Source organism: Venturia canescens, chromosome 8, assembly GCF_019457755.1.
Source record: "Venturia canescens isolate UGA chromosome 8, ASM1945775v1, whole genome shotgun sequence".
NCBI classification, from domain to species: Eukaryota; Metazoa; Arthropoda; class Insecta; order Hymenoptera; family Ichneumonidae; genus Venturia; species Venturia canescens.
The window spans coordinates 17,538,132-17,560,739 of record NC_057428.1 but is presented as its reverse complement, the minus strand read 5'-3'; the positions used below and the strand labels follow the sequence as shown (position 1 = coordinate 17,560,739).

Sequence of the window (22,608 nt, the reverse complement as noted above, 5' to 3'; positions counted from 1 at the left end):
AATGCAGAAACATCTTTTTTTTCATAATATTCAAAATATTCTTGAGATCCATGGAATTGCCGAAATTCATGGAATGCCTTCATCGACGAACGCCCTTATTATTCGATTTTTTTCAGCATCTCTTATTTTTCATATTTTTCGACAATCTTATTAAAAAATCAGATCGATTGTTCAATCGAACGTTGAAAGCAAGTTATTCCAAAAATTGACAAGCCTAACTGATGAAAAACTTGACCGGGTGCATATGTTGAAAAAAAAATGTTTAACACTCGAGTCCGGACGTTTGAAATTTGTCAGAAGTTTCATCAGTGTTGAAATGATGTCCGGGAAATAAATATTTGACGAGACGGTAAATGCTAAAATAAATTGGAACGATGGGGATGAGTAGCTTGAATAGAGATATTCCTTTTCGACACAACAAAAGTTCAAATATTGTCCAAAGTAATTGTCCGAATTAGCGGCACTTGGGAAGATGATTGGGGAGTGTGAAGAGTGTCGAAAAAATGCGTGAAATTGATAACGAGCTTGAAGTTTATTCGCGGCGCTTTGGCGGAAGAGGGTTTTTGTGGTTAGTTTCAATTGGCGCGTTGGCAAAATGTGTCTTTGATCTTCGGTGCGTCCACGTAAAAAAAGGAAAATAACGAAAATGTTTAAAAGTGGCAAAAATACGTGGGACGAGTTGTTTTAAATGTTAATGGTTTTGATAAACGCGCGTCCTTCCGAGTTTCAACACTCGTCGTTGTATATCGCACGTGTATATAAAGGCGCTGGGGTTTGAATGTATAACGGGAAAAGTAAATCGGATCAGCCTCTCACTTTTGACCGAAGTCTGAACGAGTTTTATCGCCGATGCGGACGACCGAGCGAAAAATTCTAAATTCCTTCGTTCCATACACGACGGATGTGTGTGTGCGCGCGCTCCTGCGTCTGTCGAGTGTGCGTGTGTGTGTTTGTACGAGAATTCTCAACCTGATTCAACCTGGCGGTACGAGATACTGTAATCTTTGAGCTGCAGTAGTTTCCTTCTTTCTTTTTTACCGATCTCTTTCTTCTTTCTCTTCGTGTACGGTGGTTTTAACTCGAAGGAGTGGGTTATCCAACGATTCCGCAGTCAACCTTTCATTACTTAGTCGCATAAAAACGTGTGTGGACGAATCCCTTGATGTACGCTCGAAATATCGATTCTATTTACTCTCCGAAATTTTTTAATCAATTTGAAAACTTTTTACGCACAATTTTTAGTCCTTCGATTTTTTCAATTTAAGCTTGTTCAGACACGAAACTATCTTCTCAAGAAAGTCTTGAAATTAAGACAGAGCTTAAGTGGCTAGTCGACGCACACGCATATCGAATTTCAAAGGGGTCATCTTATTGGTTATTGAGATCAACGTGGTTAAATACGAAGAAAAATACACAGGGTCATAGGGACTATGCGTAAAAAATCGTTCATCTTTCCATATAAGGAATGAACGCTTCTTACGAAGTTTATGAAAAAGCACACAATAAAAATGAAGCATGTAATGAAAGTTTGGGGAAAAATTCGAAACGTCTTACTAGTAATAAAGACATGTGTATTGCGTTGAAGATTGAACGAAATTGGTAACGAGCACTCGTATAAAAATAAAAAATTATCGTATTTTCGCCAGAAACGAATGAAATTTCGGGTTCAGTCAGCTATGGATATCCTCAAATAACGAATGGCTCGTAATTTCATTCGCCGAAAGATAAGTTGAAAAAATGTATTTATACAATTTCGAATTATAATAACTCTGACATTAATTTAAAGTGATTATATCTTCAATCAGGGAGTAAAAAATCGACCCAATTTAGAAACCCATAAAATACGATCTCGCGGAGATGGTCTAGCTGAATAAGAAAAATAGTAACAAAATTTCTTCAGTGACTCGAGTCAGAGCTTCTTCTCAAGTGCTTATGTTCCATATTGATTTACTAAAAGTAGACGATTTATCCATCCTTTTCGCTTTTCTAATCCCACGAACTGGAAATAACTGACTTGTAAAAACCTCAACTTCGACAAGAACGAAACGAATCAACGACTTTCTTTATATTTACGTTCAGACGTTTCGTAGTTAGCTACGAATCTTTGCGTTACTTAGCAGCCCCTTAATGATAACATTTTTCCAGTACTTTTGTGCTGATTTAGCATCTTATTTGCCAAACAATTAAGCTAAAACCATATTATTTTGTTCTTCAAGATGAATTGCGTTGAAAACTCATAAAATGTCAGTGGTAAAGAAAAATGGCTGCATGAAAACCGTACAAACTTGAAAACCGTAAAATTGATTGATTTTCGTACACCAGGGAAAAGTAAATTCGTGAATATTTGAAAGAAAGTGAGGATTCGGCGATGAGATAAAAAAACTGAATCGCTCTTACCTGATCGCACTGGAGCCAGAGAATAATCGAGTCGGGAAAACGCAACGGTCCGCCGAGACCAGAACCGCCGGCCGTCCGTTGATCCTTCAAGATCTCCGAGTGCTTTTTTCCATGTTCTTCGAAAACTTGGAGAGACCTTTAAACCGAAAATCATGGAAAATTTGTTGTGAGCGTTTTTCCTAGTAACGAAACGATTTTTCCGCTTAACATTAATTCGAGAAGGATCGACGGATTCTTTTCGTCCTTCAAACGACTCGACTCGAATGTCGCGAAAATATGTCAAAGAATCGAGGCCGGTGTTCGCAAAAAATGTAGATCTAGATGACGACGATTCGCTCGTTTCCAACAGCTTAATTTTCCACCGGGAAGAAATGTACGATGTTTCAATGAAAGTCCATAAAGTAAAAAGTTTATGGATCCTCGATAGTTATCTTCGTCCAGCGCTCTCCGACTCGTTAGTCGAGTTCGTTAACACCGCTCTCCTCCATCATCCGATTCCCCTCTTTTTCTGTCTTTGTACCTCCGAACTTTTCTATTTCCGATCGATGACAGCCGCCAGCGAAAACGTCGTTCGGGCCCCAAGAAAGAGAGACAGAGAGAGAGAGAGAGGAGGGCGAGGGAGTTGAAAAAGAGAGCTGACCGATGCGAGGCGACCCATGGGGATATATTCGGAATAAATAAAGCACAGCCGCGTCGAGAGATAGCAAGAAAGAGAATTATAAAACGTGAGAAGATAATAGCGAGAGTAAAGTCGAAATAAAAAGAGAGAGCGAGAGAGATGGACGAGGAGCCTTGAGATATATTCGGAATCGGTAGCGCGCGTCCGTATCAAGGTGGGAGGAAAAAGAATTACAAGCCCCAAAGATGATGAAAAAAAGCATTGAAAAAAGCGCGCATGTGTGTTGAAAAACCAGGGATCGAAAGCGTGAGATGTTTCGAGAGGAGGAATATAAAAGTGTCCGAGTCGCGTCGCGTCAGAATTGAGTCACGCTCATTTTTCTCAGCTGGGAAGACAAATTTATTGATGTAGGTTAGAGTCGTTTCTGCTCGTCTTTCAATTTCGCTGCTCTCTCACGAGCACGCGTTACTTCCTCGCCCCTGAAATCTTCCGCTAGATCAAACAAACTCTTTACCCCCTTTGTATATCATACACATTTATATTTACGTTCGGTTACGAAAAAAGGCGGAAGCAACACGATGAAACACTTAACACGAGTTTGCCCGTACTCGGCCCGATCTACTCGCAGCCTTTTTTCTTACGCGGCTCTTATTCCCAGCCTCGTTTCCGCCGGACTATCTGAGAATATCTGTACGAAAAATTCCCAACGGTTCAACGCTGCCCGGAGCCGGACGTTTGCCCATGTATTTCGAGGTTCCATTGTCAAATTTCAACCTCTCTGTTGAAAAAACTCAACGTCAATGATCGCGACGTCACACTTTTCAAGAGTCGATTTCATCGGGCGTGCTCGTGATCGGTCACGATCAAATTGGACGAAATTTCGACGGGAGCGATTAAGACGAAAAATCTAAATGACAAACAGTCGTCGGACGTTGATTCTCAAAAGTGCATTTTTTCAATGCTCAAACGTGATCAGGCACCATTCCAGTTGGTGGCCACGGTTTTATCAGACTTTTACTCGGCGAGGTCAAAAGAGTGCGCGACAAAAGTGAATTCAGAAGGGCGGCTAATTGTTCGTCGCCCGGTCTCATTAGACTATCGACGGGTTCGAGCGACTAGCGCACTCGCCGATTCCCTCATTCACCGGGCAGACACACCCGACGATATTGGTGTGCTCGTGCACGATAATCATTCGTTTCGAGCGAGCAGACACGAGGCCGGAATCGGGTCTCGCAACTTCATATTTCAACCCGTACGTCGAACCGCGTCACTTGAGCATCGATTAGGCTACGTTGTTCCGGAGACGCGTCAAAATGTCGTCGGTTTATCTCGAGAGTTCGGAAATCGGGGTGTCGAAGCTAACGCTTATCGTAACTTTCCCAGGAGGGCTTTCCCGCGGCAAACTAATGCGCTGCATTTACAAGTGTCTCTGGATATCGATGCCTCGGCCCGATGGCTCCGAAGGTTATTGCTTCTCCGCGAGAGTTACGTTTCAAACGATTATTTCCGCTTTGTAAACTCGTAGAAATATTCTTTACGATAATTGTTTGCGTTCGTGGTTTGAATTTTGCTCTCGATGGGCGAGATAACGGAGATGTTGCGACGCTTTCTCCTCCGTGGAATTATCGGAAGAGATGAAAATGTCGAGAAAGCAGCATGTAAATTTCTAAACAGTCGTAAACGTTTGTTATACTTCTTGTCCGTTCAGCGAGTGTCTGTTCTTTCGATTTTGGCGCCGTATAATCAATAGCCCCACGGTATCGCGGACAGCAGAGTTTTGGCGCGTGATCGTGCGCTCGTATGGGAAAATCGATAAGAAATTAGGGAGGACGCAGCCGACGCGGTGAATCGCGACCCATTGAACCCCCGCATATCTTATCCTTGCTGGCAACGATACGAGAGCTTACAAGGATCGCGAATCCTATCGCGCCTCAAATTTCTTTCTCTTTCTCGAGTTTTATTCGAATCTATGTAAACCGGATGTAGGTTCAACGTACCGTGGATCGCAAAAATAACTTATTGGCTCGAGCCTGCCTGTATCGCAGATTCGAGAGTTATCTACGCGAAGAAGAAAGAAACAGAAAGGAAGAAAAAATGTTCTAAAAGTGGGCTTGGATGATGATTTTTTGGGGGAGCTCAAGGTTCATCGCGCACAGTTACTCCGGCGCTCTCCTTCTCTCTTTTTCTTTTCTCGACTCTCGTTTATCATATGAAAGCTCGAAAAGAGACGAGATTGAGACTCGACCCCGAGTAACTTTGTTGCGGTTGAACAAGACGATAAATGTAATATAAACGTAAAGCGTTGAGATTCTTTTATTTTACAAACTCCTTGAGGAGAGCAATTTCAACGAGGGAATTAATATATACGTGGATGTATGTATGTGTACAAAGAATCGTGGCGTTCGTTACGAAACCGGATGAGCTCCGATTACAAAGGCCGTCCCGGGGGCGTTCGCGAGATAGCGCACAGCATCATCGTCGAATGGAAGAGGGAGAAAGAGAGAAACCGAACAAGTTCGCAAGAGACGAAATTGGACGGGAAGAACGGCGAAGGCCTCTCGCGTTATCCCCAGATTTTGACCTCCATCGATTAATCGCAGAAGCTAAGATTCACGCGAGTTTAATTACGCAACGCGCGCGCGCGTTTCTCTCATTTAAATTCAATTGAACGGCTCATGATCCACATTCTGCTCGAATCAGTATTTCGATGGTAAAATAATGAATAAATTCCTCATTGCGATGAATCGATCGAACAAGATTACAATTACGAAACGGTGAAAGTGTGAAACTCGGAATAGCGGGTATTGTTTAATAACACGGTTATTATCGAAATTGGCGAAAAGCAAGAATTACGCGAGTCTTTTATTAGCAAGATTGTATCATTAAATTCCCTCGAACATTTTCCTCTCTCCAGTTGTATTTTTCTCCCTCCCTCTCTCCCCTCTCTTTCGTTCCTTTTATTAATTCCCGATTGTCCCGCGTTCCCTTCTCGGTTTCGCGTATGTAAGTAAAATGTTTTCAGTACACCGTAGTCTCGCACGAGAATTCCTCATCTCTTTTCAGCCAACGATTCACGTGTGCCATTCACTGTCGAAATGAAAAGTTATCGTCGAATGCCAGTTACTGTGTTCAAGTGTTTTGCCCATTTCTCTCTTTCACTCGCATCCCAACGACGAATCCGCAGGGATGACTAACGTCTGGTAGTTTCACTGGCGTCGAGCCAAACGGGGACGTCTCTGCTCCCTCACTCGTCGAGGCCTCTTGGGACAAGAAAAAAGGAGGAACAGCCAGAGATTTCTGCAGTAGTAAATTTCATCGCACACGAGTCTCTGCTCGTACGCGTGTGTATCATTTATTTTGTACGTGTGTTCTTTAGTCCGGCTTTTCCTGGTTGGCAACCTTGGAACTTGCCAGCCAGCGAAAGCCTATCGCATGTGCACCTTCGACTACCACGGCGAGCTTATCGTGCTCTTTGCCTCTCTCACTCTTCCTTGATTTCTCGATTTTCTTGGCGCAGTGCATATGAGCTACGCTCGATCGCTCAGAGCGCTAGGTACAGCCGCATTCTCATGCGGAGAAACACTCTCGAGAGACTCCCCCGTCCGGAACCACGGCTCTCTTTCTCTCGAGCCTACCGCTCCTACCACAAAACTCAAACTCGAAGAGGGCAAAGAAACCACTTTGCAAGGCCCGGGAATTAGAAATTTTATTTTTTCACTAAATATCAATCACTGCGAAGCTTCGATTCAAACTCGCTGTGCTTCCAGTGCTGAGATTCGAGCTTCCGGTGCACACTCGATACCAAACGACACAGAATCGAATTTTGATAATGTGGAAAACGAATGTTTCATCGGCTCCCATCGAACTTTGCCTCGTCTCTGGATAAAAATGTAAACTGAAGAAAAAACGTGGACAAATTAATATTCCAGGAATTATGACTGCATTACGTCTAGAAAAATCGTGATAATCCCGCCTAGAAAATTCCTCACGTGCCTCTTCAAGGCGCGTGACCTGTTAAAAAATGTTCCTTCCTGCATCAGGATTCGATTTTATCACCCTGGCAATTAAAGACCTCAACGGTATACGCACTCTACCACTATGCTATCGCCTGATTGTAAATTCTTTGTCAAAAATTGTAGCGTGGAATTTCAGGTTCGTTACATCGAGCCAGTTCAAGGCATTTTGTCCGTGAGCTACTCACAAAAGGTTCGGCAAAACAAATGAAGAAAAATCCCCCGAAATTCTATCAGTTACGATTTAATGAGTTTCAGCCAATTAGATGCGCTGACGAAGAGAAAAGTTTGTCAGAATTTTCTCTTCGGAATCTAATCATTTCGCGCATTTCAAGGCTTTCCAAGGCTCACGGGCTCGCTTTTTTTCTAAAGAGAGACTAAAAAATTAGATTCGAGCCGAGATACTTTTCAATCGGTTATCGCGATTCTCTCCTATCGCGATCTGATTCGAGCAATGTCGAATTCCTCGTTCGTTGACACCGTACGAGGTGCTGGCCCACCGAGTGTGATCATGTTGTGCCGTTTCGATTCTGTACTACAGATAAATCGGATCGCGATGTTTGTCGTACATACACACTTGTGCGGTTGGAACATGTCGACCGAATTTCGATATTCGTCGCTCCGGGCGTCGTTAGATGATGGAATATTAATCATCGCAGCTCCCATGCGATATCACGTCGTCGTGGCATGAGATCAGCAACTACCGGGAGCAAAAATTTCAGACCTATTTATATTTCAATTATATTGATTTTGTGACTGAATATTCGCCAACGAGAAAATCGTTTCTTGAACCAAATAAATAATTTATAGATGCGACGAAATACTAATGCAGTCGAACAAATAAAAATTGACGTAACGAAATATCATGCTGAGTAATTATTTTGTGAGTTATGCCCCAATGACTGGTTGGAAAAAATTAAAAACTGGGGAAAATAAAATGAAGGGGGGAACAAAATCATTCGGATTGAATGATCCGGTGCTTTTTTGCGTAAAGTTTTTTCACGATTTGGCTGAGTGGAAGAGAAACTTTCTTGTCAATGAAAAACAACAATGGATCCACCGAATTTTCATAGAAAACGGATTCCGTTACGTTAAAACCGTTTAAATATGTTCGCCAGTGTTATTTATATTTTTGTAGTTTTATGTGATGACAAAAGAAGGAGGAATTTTGAGAAATTGTTTGAAAAAATTGGAACAGCTTGGAAAAAGGTTTATGACCTTTTCAATAAAAATGTTTAATGCATGAAGCCCCACATGTGGAAGGTTTTAGAGCCTGGTCTCAGCGAGTCCACGCGCGATAAGAGAATATCAACGAAAGAGCGATATTGTCTGTCGTTATTGGCGCAAGTGCTTTTTGTATGACGCAGGTGCACGTCTATGCTCACAAAAGCGTATGGGAATCGACGAAAAAGAATAATTTAAAATCGAGCGAATTTGACGAATTTACTTCAACTTCAATATTCGCGAAGACTTTTCATTGGAAAAAATATTTAAGGAAGGAGAGACTAAGCTAATTGAAGTTCGGATAGAGTTTCCCATGCGAATAAATCGTCGCGTTATCAAAGGTGAGTTTAGAGGCCAACGAAGGCGATACGGGATGCGGTTAATTCATAGCATTGTGGGAAAGTTATTCAAGTTTGAGAAAGAAAAAAAAAAAAAAGAAGAAAGAGAAAAAAAGAAGGCGAGCAAACGGGAAAAAAGGACTTTGAAAACGAGGAAGAAAAAATGGAAATGCTGTAAACTCCATAGAAGGAAATTGGTCAGGGCGAACAATGCTAATGGTAAATTGCGGAGGTGAAATATCGAACGGGACGATCGATCCATGGCGCAGTAAAAGAGCACGCGGCGCAAAAGCAATTACCGCATGTACGATTGCGCGTTCATGTATGAAATAAATAAATACACTCATAGACATATAACTTGGCAGTATGAAACAGTAAATAATAGTACCAGCAATCGCAGTTAAAGATTGCACGCGAAATTGCACGTATTTGTAAAGCCGATAGCGTCGATTCGATAATTATTGAAATAATTGTTACGCCGTTTATTTTTTTATTCCAAGAGCTCCAACATCTCGGAATTATTTTCAAGCATTATTAAAATCTAATCAAACAAATAGCACGAAAAATAAATGCTTACTTCGGGCAGTGAATATCTGTTAGATATCTTTCCATATCACCGGCATTTAAATCGGTATATTTATAGACAAATGGGTATATAGAAATAAATAAATCCATAGATACGTACGCTCGATGTGTTATAGAACAGCCGGGGTGATATAGTGCAGCAATTCCAGTGAAAGATTGCACGGACAGACGGCTTTGTAAATACGATACTTCTATTCGATAATTCTCGAAAAAATTATTACTACCATCGTATTCTACGGGTGCTATTCATTATAATTATTTCTGAGGTTAAGGGCTATTGAGCAGTGTAAACGTTGGAATTTTAGGTGTTCTTTGTCCATCTTATAAGTAGAAATTGGTTGAATGGGTTTAAGGTAATTCTATCGCCAGGCTTAGTTCATAAGATTAAAAAAAAAAATATTTCATGCTGTACTTAAATCTTTAATAAAGGGCTGTGTAAAATTTCAGGGTCGGTTATCGACCTAATTTCAGAGAAATTAATTATTAAAATTGGTGGTTTTCATGAAGGAATTTCAAAACAGCATACAAAAACCTAACTTCCGGTTGCTACGAAAGGGTATATTTGCCTAGAAATCCATAAAATTCTGGAAAAAAAACTGCAATTCGTATACTCAACACTTGTAGTAATCTAATACTCCCAAAAAAAGTTGCCCTTATCGGCCCATTTTTTACGGAATATTAAGTTTTATTTGAACTTCCGGCATTGGATTTCCTACGACTCGCTATGATAAAGAGACATGACAGTGAGGCATCAGCTGAGTGCAGTCCTAACCTCAATTTGACAGATCAGCCGAAAAGGGGTTAAACACTCACGAGTGGTCGAGTAAAAAAAGACGGAGAGAAACGGTGTTGCCAAACGTAAACCTGCGGATACTACGCGAATCGTTGGACTAACTTTTTTTTAATTTTTATAATTCAGTACGAACATTCATTTAAAGGATTACATATGGAAAATTTTACTTATAAGAAATAATTTTTTTCTATATGTCAATAATATTAATTACTATAAGTCTCAACTATTAGCAGTGTTATGACTAGACTGAAGCGATAGAATTACCTTAAATAAAAACTTGTACACATCTTTTACATACGCAGAAGAACTGGAAAAAAGTTAAAAAAAAATTTTTTTCGTGGTGCTTTATTGTACAATGGCGTGTCGAAAATGACACCCTAAAAAGATTTTTAAAATATATGCTATTAGCTCTCGCATGACGTAGGGGATTTTCAAAATATGGTTTAGAAAAAAAATGCTGACTATTTGGGAAAAAAAATCACAATTTTTGTGGATTTTTCAGTAGAAAATTTTTTATAAAAGAAAAAAAAGCTACAAAAAAACGGCTACGTCATGCTGAAAACATACGTTTTTCCTACGAATTGCAATTTGAGTCAAGTCGCTGGGATAAAAACTCTCCGTTTAGCTGTCAACGACGATTCAAGTGGTACCATCTTCAACACGCCATTGTACAAAAATATACCATAAGAAAGATTAAAACAAAAAAATTCCAGTACATCTTCCCTAAAATTCCAACGTTTACACTGTTCACAGTCCTTAATTAAAATTTGGAAAAATGGTAAATAACCCCAAAGTTTTATAACTCGTACCTGTGCCTCGTGCTCGTAATTTGATAACTATTGAAAGAAGGAGTTTATATATTCTGATAAAGTGCTGATAGTGAAAAAAGAGAGTCGAAAGCTCCTCGAACGTTGCAAGCCCTGGGTCGCGCCGATGTCGAAATATTAACGTGATTCTTCTAGAATCGGCGAAATTAGTGTTTCGAAGAAATCCCATTTATCGAACTATACATAGTTATGGAATTTATACGAACGATTGGAACACGCCCTCGCTTGAAATTGGAATTAAATTGCGCAACTGTGGCCCCCCACACGTCCACGCACACACGAAAAACATAAATGCACACAAGACCAGAGCATTATCTCCGTATCAACTATGCTTCGCATGCTTCGTACTCGTGTAGCCAGATAAGTATAGTTGTAATAGTAAGAACGTAGTGAAAGAGGCTGAGTAGGTTACGAGTGAAACGCGATATGCGAGTTGTATTGATATTTTTATTACATTACATGAGACGATGGGCCATGTGTGCTCGCGGGGCTCCAATTATTAAAAACTTTCGACCACCCTGACTCTCGCAATTTCTATCAGCTCATACGCACCGACATACATCTTCCACGCATCGCCGCAACTCTACCAAAAGATATCTTCGAGAAGTGCTCAAAATGTGGAAGAAAAAATAGGGCAAAATTGCTTCAGCTTTGAGCAGCCCATCCTACTGACATCATCAATATGAAAGCTCGCGAAGAAGTTTCGATGCTTGTTACTCAGGGACGAGTAAACGGTTGAACGGACTTGGACGAAACTTGGCACTCGGACAAACCGGCGTGTTCTGGATCGGCGCATAGGATAATGCTTATTATCCTGGTAATGCGCGTTCCCGTGGGATCATAGTTCAACTTTCATCTTATTTAAACGTTACTTCAGTGACGAACTTATCGGAAGACGGCGCTGCCGAAGAACGTTGGGTCCACCGAACTTCACCTCATTTGTGCTGCTTCAGGCATCGGGACGTTTGGAAAAATTCAAATCGCAGCGTGCTTGGAATGAACGAATGGATTTTTTTACGATTTTCCTTACAACACCTGACGGACACGTGACAACCTAGCGACAGTTTCATTCGCTTTTCCATTTTTCGATGGGGACTAAGTCTTTGCGGACTTTTTGGGGGAAAACCGAGAGGGCGGCTGTCGTAAAGAGGCCCCCATATGGCATCCAGCCTCAGGATTGAGGCAGGACAACTGGGGACTTCAGACTCGGTTAACAGGACAACCCCCCGGGGCCTCTAGCGTTGCCAATTTATACCTCAATTTCGCTATTTTTAGAGACACTCGCTGTGGATGTTGAATCGTGGTTGGTCAACCGGAATCCGATACAAGGAAATCGATTTTTTTCTGCAGACATTTTATTGGAATGCTTTGAAAAACTACATCGCGTGGGCAAAACTGAAAGCAGAATTTTTGCAGATAGATCCTGTCGATATTTCATTTGAAACATTCACGTGAATTGAAACAACATTTTCAAAAGTTCTGAATTCATTCAACTTTTTACAAATGGAAAAACTAATGAGCTTCCTATTGGATTATGGAAAGCAGGTTTACAAATGAAAATGGCACTAAGGGTAGCTCTTTCTTAAACGTCACAGTCGAAATATCACGCTTAAGAATATCACGGGCGGTATATCACCACGACGATACACCACAAGTCAAAAAATCACGCACACAAAATCTTACACGACCGAAAATAACTATGACAAAATATCACGTCGATAGTATACGAAGGGCAGGAATTTATCACGAATTAATCAAAGCTCAAGGTTGTGTGTGTGTGTGTGTGTGTGTGTGTGTATTTTAGCGCGCGCGTTAAAATAATTTATTGATGATACACTTCATTGCGGTGTGATTTTTTGTCGGTGTTCTTCTGCCGTGTAATTTATGGCCATGGAACCGGCGCAAAGATTAAGCAGAGCAATATGTATTTTATTCAATGAAATGTGAGATCTGTCGAATAACTGTGCGTTGCCATGGTCGAAAAAGTGACTGACTCTAAAAGGTCTCGTGCACGGACCTCTTCCTTGATTTTTATATTGAGGAGGGTGGATCGCGACGATACAATGTTGCCATGATAAACCATGTTAAAAATATTAAGAATTTAAAAATGATAAGAATTTGATAAAATTTGGTAAATGTATTCTTTAAAAATATATAAGACAATATAAATTTTTTTAGATTTTTCTACCACATAGCTCTCGAGTAATTGAACACTAAAGTTCACGTGTATAATAAGCATAGAGTTTACATATACACAGTTATAGATTTCGTGCATAAGAACTTCGATTTAACGCTCAATTATTCGATAATCATGTGGTAAAAAAATTTGAAAAAAATTGTATTTGTATACTTAATGCCCAAGAATGTTATCATCAAATTTGATCAAATTCTGATTATTTTAATTTCGTGATCCACCCTCCTTAATTTAACGGACTGCGAGCACACGCTCTTTTGTATCTTGTTTAATGTCGAATTTTATAACAATGCTGATGGATTATTTTTGCTCATGTATACTTCCGACACAAAATTTTTATAAAAAAAGCAAAATTCTTCATATTTCGGCTCGTTAAAGCAAGAAATAACTTCACGGGTGAAAGGCCTCTGAACACGTTGAATGTAAATACGAATTTCTGCCTGACCAGGAACGGATCAATGTTAATGTTTAAGGAAGTTCAGTTCGTACGGTCATTTGTTTTATGCAAAGACAAAAGTTACGACCCGTACGATTTAAAAGTTAGTAAAACGTGTGAGTTTTGTGCATATATGTCTCTTTGGTCAGCTTTATTTTGTTTCAACTATAGTCAATGCACGATAGGAGTAAGCACGAAAAAAAACGTACCGAATAAAATTGATATTTGGACAAATAAATGATTAATTTAGTCTCTATAATTTTCAGTTATTCGGTGTAGATATGATTTTTCTCAGCAATAATTTTCCTAAACTCTCTAAAAATGTTTATTTAACGATTTGTTCATTCCCAAATCAAGCAAAGGTAGCTACGAAAATTTAGTTTCTAAAGGAATGAAAAATAATCACAATCTCGTGAAAAATTCGTGCTCCGATTGGCGCCCCTAATTCATATAAATTCCAGATAAAAAAAAAAAAAAAAAACAATTGACAACCATTTTATGCAAATTAGGAATTCTGTGATGAAAAAATGCCACCGTATTCGGAAACCGAGCTGGGAAAATCTATGAAAAATTTGTATATGTAAATGGGACAATTCGAGGATGATCCTGTCGAGTAAAATCGCCAGAAAATTATCCGGTACGTTCATTTTTTCTGTGTCGAGGATATAAAAAAACAGCCGATAATCCTATGCCAGGCAGTTCGAAGATTGCCTATAACAGTTGGATACGCTCGTCTATATTCCAGACTTGAAGGGGAGCAAGAGACCATTAAACCATGACCATAGTATCTCTCGAACTATTAAGATAATATTTATTACGGAAGCGAATATTTTTTCCCCATTTTTTCTTTCAAAACGTCACATGGGTGTAATAAAAATTATGATAAACACACCGCGATATACGAGAAGTTTGTGTGCTTCAACGAGTGAAAGGAAAAATAGTGTGGGAACGAGGTGATTCAGAAGATTTCGATGATTCTATCATTTTTTTGAGTGCACACATCAATTCATTGCTAAATAGTTTTATTCGTATCGAACTTTCGTGCACTCACGAAAGGGTAACCATGAAAAACGTAGCATGGACGCGGTGGAAGGGTTGAGACAAGTAAATTAACTCCCTCCAAATAGTAGTTCGAATTCGTCAAGTTCCACAAAAAAATCTATTTATAGATTTTATCACGAATACCAAAACGAATTATTGCTGTATCAAGCTTTTTTAGATATATTCATTCGTCAATTTATTCATGACTCGCTGGGAGACACCCGAGCCCTTACGGTGCTTTTTCCTTCTCCCAATATAAATAGTACTTCGAAGCAATGACCTTGTTCCAACTTTCCCGATTGAGCTTTTGAGCCAGAGTCGACTTTCGAGTCAAGCGAACATTTCTTCTTCACTTCTTATTCATACTAAATGTGGCAATAAACTATAATATGCAAAATCAAGCTTAAATTTGATTTCTCTACTAAAGTTTTTCTGTCTGCTCTCAAGTGTCACAATGACAGTTGGCCCTTCATATCCACGATACTCAGACTCGTTTTTGACTGTTCGTGAGTAGAGAAGACCAATGGCAAAGAATAATTATTAGTAATAACTGCTGCGAAAAGGCAAATTTCGTTGAAACTCGAATAAGTACTGATAAAGAATAAGTTTTAGTGCAATATTCATTATTTCAAGTTCATCTCGTGTTTGACAGAATAAATCAGGCGCTTGAATCACCGAATAAAATCGCCAATAAAATTGCAGATTTGTCTCCCCACTTTTTACTTCGATTAGTTCGCCAACACACCGCATGTAATTTTCGCCTTGCGTTTAATTTCAAGTAAAAGATTAGCTCTCGAGTTATTCTACCTTCCCGCCGCGAATGTCACTGTGACAACTGGACTTTTAAAATACCTGTTACGATTCTAATTCATTACTGACAAATCACATTCAGGGTAAATAACAGTGAACAATTAAAATAACTTGTTACACATCTCATGCTTTTATTTCATTCTTATGATTTCATGGATGATCATATTTAATTATGAAAAATAATGGTAGGCAAGAATTTGAAGTTGAAATGATCCGATATTTAAAAAAAATTATATGCATCCTGAAAACCGACGAAACTCGCTCCACGTAGGAGCAAAAGGCCGGTGATGCTTTCCAAAAAGTAGATTCTTTGAAAATCAACGGTACCCCGAACGTAGAACCGTTAAACTCGAAGGCGGTGACACGTCGAGTCAATTTCGATCACGCATGACGTTTGGATGGGAGGTGAATAAGTTTATTAAAGATTTCATCTCTCAAACTAATAATAATAATCATAATAATCATATTAGTATAGAAAAATCATAAAAAATGGAGGACTGTAAGAATTGAATGTTCGTTCTTTGATATCGATTCCCCGGAGGTTCCTAGACAATTTAATTGCGGATGAGTGCGTTGCAGAGAGGGGCCTGCGTCTGGCACGATTGTCGGCAGCTATCGTGATTGAAAGGGATCGAGAAAGGACAAAAAATAATCGAAGAAGCAAGAGGAAGGAAGAGAAAGGGAAAGGGGACCGGGGTAGAAAAAAGAAATCGAATCCCTTTTTCCCCTTGCCGTAAGACGAAAAATTGAGCTTGGCACCGTGGCCACAATTTACTTTAGAATTAAAAAGAAAATAAAGGGACCAAGAAGGAGGACGAAGACCGCGGGAGGAATGAGTTAGGCTCGAGGCTGTTGATGTTTTATTGGAAAATCTGGAGATCAATGAATGAATCAGATCGAAAAACTGTTTCAATAAAAACAAAAAATGTACAGGGATACTTAAAAAATAAGAATTGTAGAGGAAGAAAAGGAACGAAAGGTCTAGAAGGGGGATTAAAGCGTGTAGGAATGTTCGAGAACGTCATTGGCCTCTCGAGAGAATCAAATGGCTTCGGGCAAAAAAGCGATGAAGAGCAAGGCCAAAGGAAAAATAGAATGAAGGTGAGAGCGAAGAAAACAAGAAGTGAAGAGAGCGAGAAATGAGGAGGAGGAAGAATAAAGGTGTTGGTATGACATATACTAGAGAAGTGGCACTCTCAGAGACTTTACGAGAGAAAGAGAGAATAATTTTGCTGCTGGTGGCTTGTCGTGACTTGGCAGGTGATCACCGGACGTTTTCCTCGCTAGGTGAACGATCTTTTGCCTCGTTGGTAAACAAATCAATGACCGGCTCCCTGTTTCCCTCTCTATTTCTTTCTCTATCGATTTACAAAAAAAACTTTGTCAATCTTAATTGTAAGGACGATGATTCGTCGTGTCAAGACTTCATTATTTCGTTCTATCAAAGGATTCGAGAGGGAATTGAAGCTCAATTAGATTCAACGAGAAATTACACTCGGAAGAAGTAACGACGTAAATTTTAATCGAATTGTCATTTTGTTGTCGACTCTGCACTCGAATTATCTCTTATTCATAATTTCATGAGAATTTCCATTGCACGGATTGATTTGAAATAACTCGAAGGAGTATCTTCTTCGTCACGCGATCATAGCGCGCAATGGAAATATTTTTTATTGCATCTCTTAGGATTGAGCAAAGTCCAACGTGATGCGAGAAATCGTCTATTAGAAAGACGTGCGAATTTGCATAAATCCAAGTGGATTGAAAAAATGAGCAATTTAAAAAAAATAAAGATCTCTTCGGCGATAAATCGGAGAGTAATAAAATTTGAAAATCACAACAATAAGGATTATATCGGTATTGAAATTCGTTAACGGCTCAAAATTGTATTTTTTTATTGTTATGGTTATTTAAAAGAGTCGGCAATTTCGACCCAAAGACCTGGCAGTCATTAGCAACACACGCGAAAACAACGAAAAAATAACAGCTCTACGAAGATGAAAAAAAATCAGTGAAGACGATGAGGCAGAGGTAGTGACGAAAAAAAATTAGCTTTTTGAGTTCAAAGGGTGAGGAGCCGAGAAGTTTTGTGTACATGTTCCGGAGTCACGCAATGTCCAATCGAACAGGTGATTTGGATGCACATCGACAAAACGGTACACACAAACCGAGGCTGTTCGTTTCTTCGTTTTTTTATTGCTTCCCAACGTACGGCAAATTATGCGGTTACGAAAAGATGGAGAGTTTTACGGGCCTGTAATAAGGACTCGTAAAATGAGCAAGTTTCTTTTCGCCCAATGCTTTTTATATTTGTAATATTTAAACGAAAAATTACGCACATACGAATCCTCGGGTAGGCAAGGACTTTACTTCGTGTTGAAAAAAACGGAGATGAGCTCGGAGGATAAATCGACCGAGACGGACGCGAGGAATGAGGCGTCGAGGATTCTAATCAATCATCCCTCGTCAGCCTCGAGAAGTTTTTTCACCTTGTAAAAAATTTGTCCATATTAGGGTGATGCAAAAAAATCGATATTTTTTCCTCGGAGCTCCAACGGAAATTGTTGGGACATCATAAAACGTAGTTTTCCCAAAATTTCAGACTTTTCAAAATGTTTTAGCTCAAACAACTTTACGATATTTTCCTGTTTTTTCTGAAAAATCGAGAAAATCGACCTGCCTTTTCTGGAAATGAAAAATCCACAAAATATCAATTCCCTTTTTCCACTCGCGATACATTCTTCCCTCGGTCGTGAGAGGGAATTTTTTTCATCTCGTTCCAATGCCTCCTCCATCCACACGATTTTCCCCTTGCCTTTAAATACACCGTTATTCATATAACACATTTTCTCTATGCTTTCCACCCACACCGGACTCGCAGCGCAGGGAAATCTCCCCGCTTGTTTTCTTTCTCTTTCGCATACATTATGATAACGCACAATAACGATCTTGAGTCATTTGTATTTCGTACACGGCGCTTTTAGTGCCGTCTAGACCGGATAACCCGGCTGCATTATCCGTCAACCTAAATCGGTCATTACGACGAGTGATGCTTCACCTTTCTCTCAAATTCATCCCTCGCTCGCATAGAAAGGAATAAAAAGCGAAAAGACCATTCGCGGAGGGCGAATATGACAATTCGGGTTCCGTAGCTTCGAAGTTTTCCAGGAACAAGAAATCGAGAATTTTTTCTTCAGCGATAAAAATCGTTCGATATTTTGCTCACTGGTACACCAATAAATATTTCCGACCACAAAACGACTCGGATCAAGTACGTTGCAACATAAATTTGCAATCAGTAGAAACTGAACGAGAATTTCCGAGCGGAAGGGCGACGCTCGTGGATCGAACGTTGGATGATTTTTCTGGAGATTCTCGTAGAATTTTCGGCAAGTTAGGAAAAATGGTAACTGGACAATGGACGAGGGGATCGGCTCATAAAGATGTTGGGGAAGTAACGAAACTGAGGAGTTGAGAAATAAGTTGTCGGAAGCATTGGGCTCTGCGTAGTTTATACGGATTACATATGGTGGGTGTGTACGTAATCCATGAAAGGGAAACATACTGGTTGCTTTTGCTGGCTGGTGTATAAAGATGGAAGTTGAACGTCGTTGGCAGAGATTCAAACGGTGATTGCGAGGCCCCTGTCTCGAGCTACGTCGCGTCCAGAATATTTTCTCTCGCGCCCCCTTGCCTCCTCCCTTCCTTTCCTATCGGCGTCTCTTTCACTCGCCCGTTCAACTTTTTTCTTTCCACGTCTTAGCCTGTCTTTCTTTTCCATCTTTTTTTATCTTCTGGCTCCTAGGATCGTGCGCCAATTTCTGTCCCGCTTGATTTCTCAGGCCTGGGGATGCGCGATCAAACTCGTGAGGAAAAAGGACGAGGGTATTGTCCAGTTTTCTTCGTAACATTCAACGCATCCCGCCGACTCTCTTTTTCGCTTTCCTCCTCCTCCTCCTTCCTCCGTCATTCCCTCGCTCTCTTTCTCTTACAATATTATACGAGGTCGTTCCTCTTTCAGATCGAGGCGTCTGGGGAGTCCCTCTTCTTTTTATCTCCTCGCGGTTTTTTCCCCGTACCGAGGGGAAGGTAAAGAGAGGGATCACTCTTTTATGGACTTGGAACTATTGGAATGGAATTTCGGAACTCGCCTCTCTCTCTCTCTTCGTTTCCCTGCCGATCTCCTTCTCTCTTTCGTTTCTTCCCCAACTTTTTCACATCGTTCTCTCAGTGTAAAATAAAAATTACAAGGGAATTCGTAATAGCAATTAAGCAACAGCTTCTTCATGACGAAGATGAGAACTTCGGAATTGGAACTCTCTGCTGGTCCTCGTATGCTCGATGAAGCGGTAACGAGTTCGCCGAAGCCCGGAGGAAGGAAGACAGAAAGAGATAAACAAAAAAATGTGTACGTATGACGAGATATCCCGTTTGGAAGAGGCAAAGAGCGAGAGAGACGGAAAGATGAATGAAGAAAGAAGGACGAGAGGGAAGGACCGAGAGGGACTCTTTGGTTGGGCGTGTCCGAAGGATTGGGTGAACGAGCCCGTTTCGAGAGCGACGCGAATCGTAAAGAAATAAAAAAAAAACCTGCTTCTTTATTAAAGCAGACTTCTTTTCCCTCTCTCGCACTCTTTCGCTCTCCTGCCTCCAGAGAGAAAAAGGGAGGCTGGCGAACGACGGGACTGAGAAAGGGCATTTGATAAAGCTGCGAAATGCAACATCAGGCCAAAAGAAAAGGACGAGAGCGCTCGAAAAAGCAGGCAAAGAAATGAGGGTAATGGAAACGCGTCGTCAAAAAAGTGCAACAGTGAGATACCGAGTCAATAACCCTCGACGAATCGCTGGCTTATTTTGTTATTACTGTATCATTGGATAATAATGACAAACTGCGACGCACGTGGCGAGGATGCAATTTAGAAAAAAACTGCGTCGCGTTTCGATCGTCGACGCGGCGTCATTCGATTTGCGCAATCCTTGAATTCGCTGCCAAAAGAAGTGAACGGACTTGGAAGAGCTCGATTGGAATTTCCGTCCTTACTCGAGGCGAACGCTCGCCGAACAAATCGCGTCAATCAACCAAGACACGAGGAAGGAAAAAGAGAAAGAAAGATGCAGCAGAGAAATTAATGACGACAGGAGACTCGTAAATTCTCCCAATTGCTCGAATTTCAACTTCATCATTTATCTGCCAATTCACACATTGTTCGATGATAATCGTCATAAAAATTATGCTCAATTCATCTCTCGTCATATGAAATTCTCCCAATTGAAACTTCACTCTAACAACGATTCAATATTCGAATGACGAAAAAACAAAACAAAACAAAATCTCGTCATTCGGGCATTAAGCTCGATCCCCTACGACAGCCCCAACCAAAAGTTATGTACCGTTTGCATATTAAAACGGTTGATAATTCGTTCGGATCGTAATCAATAACTTTGTAAAGAGCCTATATACGTACTCGGTGCCAGCAGATATAGTACAAATATCATTTGCTTTCGTAAAATTTATTCTAAAAGTATTTTTCATCTGACGTCGCGAGTAAATTTTTTGACGGAACTATCCGGGCTACGCTTCAACACACAGAAAAGGTTGCCTATACAGACGACGTTCGCTCGTTCGCTTGCAAAATATATCGTATGCAGCCTAAACCTTCGTACTTCTCGGGACTATATCTGTCAAACTAGATGGTCAATCACCTTGATTTTTTTTCACAATATCTGTCATATCCTGCTCTAGCTCCTCCTCGTTTTTTATAAACTTCCTAATTTTAGTACTAGCGGTAGAATTAATAATGTGCTGTTTGCCTATGCATGGTCCATATGTTACGTGTTAATTGAGTCAACTTCAATTGCATATATCTCGGGTTCGGGATGGTGAAACTTGTTAAAATTTTATAGAGGTGTTGTTCATATGTTAAACAATACGTATGCCAAATTTAAATAATTTCCTAATTTAACTTTTTTTTTTATTTTTTTTTTTTTTATTGACAATATTATAAATTACAATCTGTTCCGTGAATTCAATAATTGTGCTGTGCGATTAAATTTGTCGATTTTATTTTATGGATTGCGTTCGATGATGTTCTGTGTTTTTCTTCATATTATTGGTTTGCTTAATTAATCAGGTCGAGAAGCTTTATACGTTTCAGTCCTCTTATTTCATTGGTTTGATCGAGCAGTTTGCGAGCCAGTGCATTTCGATGTTTTCGAAGTCTGCGTGAATCTCCTGCTGTGTTCGGGGATGGCTGATTTGACGCATGGTCTTTTCAGGTCGTCCAGAGTTTTTTTGTTCACGTAGTACGGCGCACTTGCGATTGTTCTTAGAGTTTTCGATTGGAATCTCTGTAATATTTCTATGTTAGATTTGCTGGCAGTTCCCTATAATTGTATATACCACACGTCCATGTTGGTTTGATTATTGCTTTGTAAAGGAGAATTTAATTTTCTATTGAAAGTTGTGACTTTTTTGCAGAATATTAATGACATTTGAGTGAGAAATTAGAGTTTGCAGAGAAAATTCTCAGAGCACCGATGCGCGATTGTGATTTTTCATATAATTTTTTATCCGCGTGCAATTACATCCATCATTCTCGCATGTTCGATTCACGTTTTTCGCCATAAAAGGTCAAGTATCGGCAAACGAGAGTCCGGGTGAGATCACAGAAAGTTCTTTCTCATTTTCTTTTTCTCTTCATCTTTTTCTTTCACTCCCTTTCTCTTACTATTTCGCACACGGACGCGAACTCTTTCGATCGAGTCCTCATTTATATCATCAAATACGTTCTTAACAAGACACGAATCGCTTTAATACTGCCAAACTGTCTGTTCGTTCGATTTTTTTTTCATCGATCTATACCAAAACTGGATGTACAGCATTTGTGGTTACGGTGGGATAAAACGTAATTGGAACTTGGTTAATTGTCGATGTCCCCATGTGAATGTTCCCAGAACAACTTGCTCGATAGTTTAGCTTCGAAAACCTCGAATATTTGGAGACAGTCCAATCAATTAATCATTTATAGTTTCAACGCTACAATTTTGTACTCAATTATTTAAAGAAAAAACAGATAAAATTAGTCTTGAAACGACAGTGATGGGTGCACCCTCGGCGTATGGCTTCGGCGATCTCCCAAGCGAAACAGCCTCGGACGAGGCTGATACTTGGATCGATGGCCGAAGAGCCGTGCACCGGCTGGCGCATCACTCACCGACTGGCGACATTTTTTTCCCAGTTTCTGATAACTTGAGAACCAGCCGAAACTCAGTAAAAATACAGATCATCGTATCCGCCAGGCTTTCCGTAGTTTCCTTTGGATCTCGTGCAA

General features: G+C 40.1%; 2 protein-coding genes across 3 annotated transcripts in view; one reads left to right on the top strand and one right to left on the bottom strand.

The window, feature by feature from the left end:
• Positions 1-22,608, top strand: part of LOC122415254 (uncharacterized) — a 179,796-nt gene that overhangs the window by 52,528 nt on the left and 104,660 nt on the right. The window lies entirely within an intron of this gene.
• Positions 1-22,608, bottom strand: part of LOC122415145 (tRNA dimethylallyltransferase) — an 86,197-nt gene that overhangs the window by 39,764 nt on the left and 23,825 nt on the right. For both annotated transcript variants that reach the window (XM_043427039.1, XM_043427040.1), the window contains exon 4: positions 2,398-2,533. In XM_043427039.1, the coding sequence (XP_043282974.1) occupies positions 2,398-2,533 (136 nt within the window). The remainder of the gene's footprint in view (positions 1-2,397; positions 2,534-22,608) is intronic.